This window comes from Vigna unguiculata, chromosome 5 (assembly GCF_037176805.1).
Source record: "Vigna unguiculata cultivar grain cowpea cultivar isolate G323 ecotype 2 chromosome 5, ASM3717680v1, whole genome shotgun sequence".
Lineage (NCBI taxonomy): Eukaryota > Viridiplantae > Streptophyta > Magnoliopsida > Fabales > Fabaceae > Vigna > Vigna unguiculata.
In genome coordinates, this window is record NC_140796.1 from 47,182,145 (window position 1) to 47,191,452 (window position 9,308).

The window sequence follows — 9,308 nt, forward strand, 5'->3', positions numbered from 1 at the left end:
AAATCAAATTGCACTAAGGCGAAATTAATGAGTTAAGAAATATTTTAGACCGAACAATTTCTTCTTTTGAGTAAATGTATTTTTTACCCATTTTTTAATTAGAAGCAATATGTTTTCCTCTTGTATGTGGTTTTTCTACATTATAAGCACATCTTAATTTGTTACAAATTGTTGGAAGTCCCACATCTACTAGAGATAAGGACAATTATCTATATATAAGTGGGGGTCAAACCTCACCTTACAAGCTGATTATGTGGGGTTGAGTTAGGCTTAAACTTCACTACTAACACAGATAATAAAATCATGATCTAATTATTGATCGAATTATTCTTTGTGTAAATGGAGCTTTAGTTCTGATTCAATTATTGAAGATTTTAAGTCATTGAAAGAGCGTATAGCAACACTCTTACTAAAGGTAATTTTCTCTTTTTTTAATATATTATTATTGATGTTAAACTTTATGTTTCACTTTCATATATATTAGTCATTTTTGTTAGATTCTATTATTATGTGTGTTTGTTTTGAGCAAAGAAAATGATAAGAGAAAATGAAAAAAAAAATTAATTAGAAAAAATAATTTATAAATAAAAAATATAACTTGACCCCCTTAATTTTTTGTTCAAGTTCCGCCACTGCTTACTATGAAACTCAATCACATCTTCAATATACATTTCCTCTTAACACAACAATTGTGCAGTTATGTTCAAATGATGTATACCATGTCAATTTTTTTTATGTTGCACATTTGAATATTTCTACTCCTTTTTAATATTGAATATTTGATAATATTATCTTTTCATGATCAGAATATTTTACTATTTTATAAAAATTAATTAATTGATATTTCAAGAAAACGAGTACAGACATATATACATGTTATTCGGTAGGAATGAGGATGAAACAAAAACTTAATCTGAACCATATACTTTTAATATTTAATTTTATTTAAATTAACATCGTCAATGCTAAGTTATATCTTAATTCTAAATTCGTATGCATTCTTCACGATTAATATGAACCATATTTTAAATCTAAAACCTATAGATTTAGATATGACAAATCTCCTCACCCATAATTTTCAAATAAATATATATATATATATATATATATATATATATATATATATATATATATATATTTCATTTATATTCATCCTCCTTTTCATCTCTTTTGTGAATACTCATCTTCTTCGTCCAAAAAAATCTCTTTCATCTATACTATTTTTTTTTCTATCCACACATATCTTTAATTTAGATTTATTCCATCATCTCCTTCATCTAAATTTCTCTTCTTCTCTTCTTCATCTACACTTATCTTTTTCATCAATTATATTTTTTCTATCGTTTTTCACTCAATTTTTTGTTCATATTTTTTTTTTCATTCACATTCTTCTCATTATTTTTTATTTTTTTGTCACGTTATAATGTTTTTATGAAATCATCGGTTAATTCAAATAAATATTAAAAATAAATAAGGTAGTGTCAGCTGACGCTAACCTTAACAATTAATATGAATGGTAGGACACCCTAATAAAAAAGTCACAAGTCTTAGCATGTCACCCCATCGGCATTAAGCATTGTACTTGCCCCTCCAAATAATTTAACAACTAAGATTTAAGTGCTGCAAATCTATGTCTCATAGCACAAGCTATCTTCCACTCCTTGATATTGGCCAAACCTTCAATAATCTTCTGTCTGACCCTTATATATGGTATAAACCCTCTTTCTGTCATCCCTGTTGCAACCTTTGCAGCCAAAACATACTCACATTTCTCCAAACACCCTTCAATCACTAACTCATAACTTTCAAATCCGACAGAGTTACCCTCTTTCTCCATGAATTCAATCATCTCAACAGCATTCCATATTTCCCTGTTTGCCCGTAATGCTGCCAACAATTTCACCAGTGTTCCCTGCCCTGGGGTTAAACCATACTGCACCACCATTTGCTTCATCAAATCCTGTGCCTCAGTAGTCTTTCTCACTCGGCTCATGGCACCAATTACAGTGCCATAACTATTTGAATCTGGTATACATCCAGCCCCTCCCATGCCCCTAAGGACTTTAACGGCTTCCACTAGTTGGTCAACAGCACAGAGAGATGATAATAGATAATTACAAGTCCCACAGTCAGGAGTATATCCAATTGTTTGCATCTGAAGTAAAATATCAGCAACAGATTGGGAGAGGCATCGCCTCTCCAACCAAGCCGATGAGAGGAGAACACGAGTCTGAGGAACCGGAAGGCAACCAGACCGTAGAGTCCGTTGTAGGACAGCAAGTGCAAGGGGGAAAGGATGAGAGCTTTGAAGAGTGTAAGAAAGAAGATAGGAATAAGCTAGCTGAGGCTTGGAACGTGGTCTGATAGGTATAAAAGATTGCAAAATTTCATCAATAATTTGCACTCGTAAGTTACGAGGAAATGAAGAAAAGAAAGAGAAAGGATTTGAATTTTGGCACGACTCCAACGAAATGAAAAGGTCAGGAATTTTAACATAGTTTTTCGCTTCTACTTCCTCTCTTACAGCATGCTCAAGCTTTTGCAATGAAGACACTGAGCGAGCTGAAGGACATCGGCTCAAAAAAGGCCGGAAATGAAGAAGAAATCTATGCTGAACTGTTGCTCCTATTACCATTCTTGATCAGCTAGTATTGTATTGGAGCGCCTTCTGGCATGAGAGAAATGAAACCTGAGGAAATTTGCAGAAAATAACTTAGTGCATTAATAGGGCAAAAGGGTGTGAGAAAAAAAAAATTGATAGATATGGCCACGCATTCACAAAATAAAATATAAATATCTTTTTCTGTATGCTTTACAGAGAGGTTCCTTCACACGGGGGACATGAAATAAGGTTTCACTAGAAACTACCAACTGAACGTTACCGGTGGTTAAAGAAAGAAGTGAAATGATTAAATCACGAAATTGTGGCACGCCAAGCAGTACATCATGACCAAAAAGACAACACATCTGCGTATCAATGTATAGAATCCAAATTGAAATTAACAGATATAAACATACAATGCAACGATTAACAATAAACATATAACTAGGTTCAAACATTATGATGCAAACAGTGCAAAATGAGTAGGGAATCAAAATACCTCTCCTTGGAACATGCAACTGAAATAAACTACCCAAATGTAACTATATCAGACAACCATAAAGTATTTAAGGGTGTTGCCAAATTGAGATGCAAATTGTGGTGTTATGCTGGACTGTGGTGCAAACGGAAGTTGAGGTGGATTACTAGGCCTTGGAGTATGATTATGCCCTGGAGTATGAGTAATTCATTTTCCTTAAAATTTCCTAAGACTTTTCAATGCTTACTACTGGTGAAACCCATGGTGACCTTTTCAATACAAACTATTGTAACCGCAAAACCACTTAAAATACAATAGACAAATGAAAAGTGATGAGAAAAATAGAAGGGGAACACATGCAAATAGCCCAAATTCAAAAAAACTCTTGATATCTTTATTAATGAGCCTATCAACATCAAAATCTACACCCAAATCAGATAGTTTTTTTATTCAACTTACTTGGGCAAGATGGATGAAGCGCAGGTGGACACAATGTAGATGGTGGTTGACCACTTCTACTTTGGGTAGGAGCTGAAACTTGGTCATTATTCTTCTTCATGGATATTTTCTTCATTGTCAGGAATTCTATAAACAATAACATTATTACAAGTCAATTCACATTCATTAAATCATGATTAACTAATATAATTCATGCATAACTAATATGGATGATAACGTAAACAAAACTAATATAGAAATGTTTAATTCCAGTATGACCTTGTTAATGGTATATTCCCTTCTCCATCTGGTATACTCCTATTTTTTCACAAGCAAAATAAATAAAATTGGATTAATTGCTATTTTGTTCATGAGAGGATTTTTTCTACAGAAATCATTACGTCTTTTATTAGTTCCAATTATCAACCTGCTTAAACTACCAATTTCTTCACAGGCAAGGAATGTCTTACATGCATAGCAAGTTAGATGTGTGCGACTTATATGCACCAACTTAAAAGACTATCATGAGATTATATGTAGATAACGAGATTGGAACAAGTTTCTTTGTAAATTTGATTGATAAAGGCTGAGAATACTGAGTTGTTAGAATATTTGTTGGTTGCTGTAAATATCTCCTTTAATTAATTGTTCATTATATACATAATTAGGCTCAAATATTTTCCTGATTATGTATGACTCTTTCCATAATTTTTGGGATCTACCTTGTCTTAGTCTATTTATATAATTACAAGCCTAACTTGCTGACTCTCAAGCATGTTTTTCCCTCAATTCTAAGTCTCTAATGCAACATAAGAGCCATAAGATGAGCCATAAGAGCTTAGCAGGTTCAAATGCAACATCTTGACCCTATAAAATGTCCAAACATTCAAATATAAATCAATTTATCAATGACAAAGTTTGCTTTATAAAAATACAAACAAAGGAATATTAGATAACAACTCTAAGGCCTTGGCTTACCTTCACATTGTTCAACACACCGGGGTTGCGAATTTAGGATGAGCAAAATTTGCAAATTAAACAAACAAGTTAGTAACTATGACTTAACCCCAAAAGAAGTTGTTTTACAAAGCAATATTAAAGGGACAGGGAGAGCAGCATTGATAATTCAAGATAAAATTATTAATAACAACTTAACAAGCAAAAAGTTTATCAAGATGTAGACCTCCCATAAAATTCTTCAGCTAGCTCAACCGCAAAAGAGAGTCTAGAGATGTCAGCTTTACGTATCTTAACACACAAAATTAAAATTTCAGTCTAACCTAAAATTGAAGAGTTCAAGACTATTCAATTTCTAACAAGTTGAAACTTGATATCAGAAAATTTTCTTTAAAAGAAAACTGATCTGTGTTCAATGGTTCAAAGACAAAAAGCAAACCATAATTTGTTACAAATTTAGAATTGCAAATACCAGGTATATTTATTCTGCCCACATTGGACTAAGGTAATTTGTAGATGAAAGTGGACCAAAAAATGGGTGAACAGAGATACCTCGTTAGAAGTCACAAAACCGGAACCCAAGAAGGAAGGAGAGAATGACACCTCTCTTTCTCTCTCTCTCTCTGGTATTTCAAAGTGTTTCACTCTTGTACTTAAATGTACATTGCCCAAAGTTCTAACTAATATATTATCAATATAGTTCTCAACACATTGGCTATATATTCAAAATAACAGCTGATATTTGGGAATTGGGTAATTTCTAGCTTTAGTTTTTATTAGGTGTCTAGAAATTCTAGCAAATCTACTGAAGTTTAAACAGTGTAAAGCCCTAAAAATAACCAATCTAGCACATCATAGGAGTATTTATAATATTAGAAACAGTCATCAAATTATTAATAGTGAGGTAAGTTGTCTACTATTCTGTCTTTCACAAATTATTTAATGAGCGCACATGCTTCAATTTCATGGGTTTCCAAATCCTTTCTCCAACCCATACTCAGTATCCTCGCTTTAAAAGCATCCCTTATACCAACTCTTTTGTGCATTTTACATTACAAGATAAACACCAGCCAAAAACAAGAAATTGGGAGATGACAGCAATTACTAACCGTCTTAGGAAAATTATATATATGTACAAAACTCAAGACAGTTGCCAGAGCAAATATGCTGCAAAAGAAAATACAAAAGAAATCCAATAAAAAAAAATCAACATACCATTCAACACAGAAAACAGCATGCGTGCTCAAAAAGCAATTACCGATCATCATATACATTGGACTTCCCCACACTTTCAAATCCTTCGGTGTCAAGGTAAAAGACAGAAGTTCTTACTCCATTAATATTTAGGCACAGAATAAGGTATATGTACACATAATATGATACTGTTTTTCATTCATTATTGAATTTGAATCATGATTTGCACTGTCTTATTATATGCACAGAATAAGGTACATGTACACACATTTATGTATTACTAATAATAATCCAGTGACTCCTCAATTTGTAGAAGAAGCTATATAAAATGGTCATAATTCAAACACACTACCTCTTGGCTATGGATTGAAACAAGGGCTTTCAGTTGCGCTCACCTAAATAATGCATGATTATGTCCATGTAAAACATCAAGAAACCATAATTGTAAAGATATACAAAAGGCACAGTTTGTTTCAAATAAAAATGTTCGCTATTATGAACTATATAGAATATGCCTTCAGAAAAAAAAAAAAAAAAAAAAAAACTAACTGGCTATACGAGAAATAAAACTAACTGGCTATACAAGAAAAAGCAAGAACACCCCTGGTAAGCATCAACGAAATGTTATATAAAGCATCTCAATATTGATGCGAAATCAAAACTCATTAAGTATCTACTCGAAGTCACACCAATCTATTATTATTTCCTTTATGTATTTTTGGTGACAAATGAAATTAAAAAATACAATCCCTAACAGTGGTTCTAAACGAAATTCATCCAAATGGAGAAGAAAACCTAACCTTCGTATTGAAGAAAACGAAATTGAATTTCGGCCTCCGCAATGATCGAGCTTAACGATGTAGTGGATCCAGCGCCTCCGCAGTGGCCAGCCTCCCAATGCAACGATGCAGAGCAGGTACGGCAGTGCGATGTCGGTGCAGCGGAGCGGTTCCACCGATGCAGTCCAGGTCCGATGCGATGCAAGTCTGGTGCGGTGGCGATGGAGTTAAGTGCGACGAGATTCCTACGACAAAGATACTAAGGTTTAAGGGAAAACAAACAAGTGGAAGAGAGAAAAATAAAATAAAATAGTTTAAATTGTCATTCTATATGGCGATTAATATAAGTTTGGTTCTTAAGTTTTGTTATATCTCAGTTCTTATTTTTTTTAAAATATTTAATTTAATTTTTATTATGTTAAAGTCAATATTATTATGGGTTAATTTTTAATTTTTTAATTTTTTAATTTTTTTTACATGTGTCACTTTGTATTTGTCTCATGTGTCAAAATGATTCAATTTTATTTTTATATTTGTTTTCAATTTCAATTTAATCTCAATTTGTGTGAAAAATAAAACAATATTATTCCTCTTTAAATTGATACTCTATTTATTTTTTTTTATAAATTTTATGGTAATATTTTACTAAAATTAACGTGTTTATTAAATAATTCTAGAAATATTTTAAATTACCTTTAAAGTATATACAAAGTTTTAAACTTTGGTTTTGTTTTGAACTTGAGATTTAGTTTCTAATTTTATGTGTGACAAATTATTTAACTTTTAATCTTCATTAAGTTTGTGTAATATAATTACAAATTTGACATTAGGTTTAATTATTCGGATGATACCCACTTTAGTACATGTATGTCAATCTGGTACCCGCTTTTAAAAAAGTGTCAATTGCATTCCAACTTTTGAAAAAGTGCTTCAATTAGGTCCCTTTCAGACGGAGTTGACTAACACCGTTAGTCAACGTGCCACGTGTCACCCTGTGATTTTTTTATTTTTTTTATTTTTAAAAAAAATTGAAATTTTTTGAAATTTTTTGAAAAAAATAAAAATAAAAATGCCATGTGTCAGGTCCCTGTGTGTGACACATGGCATTGTCATTGTCACGTGGCATTGCAATGCCACGTGTCAGTGTCACTATCAGATGTCATTGTGTTGATTTCGATTTAGTCCCTATATATGTCTTTTTATTTCAATTTGGTACCCACTTTTGTGTATCTGATTCAATTTTGTCCTAATTTTTTTAATAAGAAAAATATTTTTGTAATCCATTTTTTTAAGATTAAAAGTAATTAAGTATAAATATTTTTGCAAAATTATGTAGTAATATTTATATTGTTTTACTAATATTTTTTAGACTAAATTTATTATTTGTATAAAATGTTTTACTAATATTTTTTTTATTAAAAATGACTTTTTAACATATTACTTTATTAATTACTTTTTTATTAAGTACTCATGTTTTGTTAATTTTTTTTTCAAAATAGAACAATATTGTCTCTTACTAATTTTAAACCAAAATTTCTATTTGTCCGAATGTTATACTAATTTTTTTTTATTAAAAATCACTTTTACCACTAAATTTTAATATAAATATCAAATACTTAATTTTTGTAAAAATTTTATACTTAATTACTTTTAATTTTATAAAAAATGGATTTTAATTATTAAAAAAAAATTAGGTCAAGATTGAATGAGATACACATACGTAGGTACTAAATTGAAACAAAAAGACATATGTGCGGACTAAATCGAAATCAACACAATGACATCTGATAGTGACATTAACACGTGGCATTGCAATGCCACGTGTCACACACAAGGACCTGACACGTGGCATTTTTTTTTTCAAAAAATTTAAAAAAAAATAAAAAAATCACAAACTGACACGTGACACGTTGACTAACACGTTAGTCAACTCCGTCTGAAAGAGACTTAATTGAAGCATTTTTTCAAAAGTTGGGATGCAATTGACACTTTTTTAAAAGCGGGTATTAGATTGACACACCTGTACCAAAGTGGGTACCATCCGAGTAATTCAACCTTGACATTACTTGACAAATACAAGAACCAGAAAAATAATTTAACCTAAAATAAAACAAAATTAATCTTTTAATTATTTTGTAATTATTTGATTAAAAAAATATTTAAAAAATATTTAATTACATATATTTACTGAAGTTTTAAATAAACCTAGACTAATTTCCTGAGGTTTAGAAATAAATCTTTGGTACTTAACCAAGGTTTTTAACAACCTCTGTTACTTAATTTTATTGTTGGGGATATTTTAACTTCTAATAAATAACCCCGTTAAATCCAAATCTTTTTGTAGTGAGGGTGTGAGAAAAAAATAAAAGGAGGGAAATTATCTTTTGACAAATTAACAAAGTTTCTAAAAGTAGAATTAAAGTTGATTAATTTTTTATTTTTTAATTAAAATAAAATAAAAATCGATAGATATGCCCAAGCATTCACAAAATAAAATATAAATATATTTTTCTGTATGCTTGACAGAGAGGTTCCTTTACACGGGGACATGAAACGAGGTTTCAGTAGAAACTACCAACTGAACATTACCAGTAGTTAAAGAAAGAAGTGAAATGATTAAATCACAAAATTGTGGCACGCCAAGCAGTAGATCATGACCAAAAAGACAACACATCTGCGTATCAATGTATAGAATTAATTGAAATTAACATAAACATACAATACAACTGTTTTTCAATCAAGATTTATGGTCTCAATAAGCAAATTATATAACTTGATGAAAGTAAGATTAGATCAGCAGACAAAAATTCATGCTTTACAAATTTATGTCACTCAAGGCTTCGAATAACGAATGACATTG

The 9,308-nt window shown here is 30.8% G+C and overlaps 1 protein-coding gene across 5 annotated transcripts; it reads right to left on the reverse strand.

The window, feature by feature from the left end:
- Positions 1–1,460: 1,460 nt before the first annotated feature.
- On the reverse strand, positions 1,461–6,757 carry LOC114185499 (pentatricopeptide repeat-containing protein At1g06270-like). Of its 5 annotated transcripts, none has more exons than XM_085674034.1 (4): positions 6,470–6,757; positions 5,585–5,642; positions 3,540–3,665; positions 1,461–2,689 (listed from the first exon to the last, which is right to left on the reverse strand). In XM_085674034.1, the coding sequence occupies exon 4, from the start codon at positions 2,633–2,635 to the stop codon at positions 1,607–1,609; it is 1,029 nt and encodes a 342-aa protein (XP_085530160.1). In that variant the 5' UTR covers positions 2,636–2,689; positions 3,540–3,665; positions 5,585–5,642; positions 6,470–6,757; the 3' UTR covers positions 1,461–1,606. The 5 variants fall into 5 exon arrangements, with proteins under 5 accessions (XP_085530160.1, XP_085530158.1, XP_027929050.2 ...); XM_085674032.1 differs by having other exon boundaries at positions 4,497–5,642; XM_028073249.2 differs by lacking the exon at positions 6,470–6,757 and adding an exon at positions 3,798–3,836 and having other exon boundaries at positions 4,497–6,456.
- Between the last annotated feature and the right edge of the window lie 2,551 nt (positions 6,758–9,308).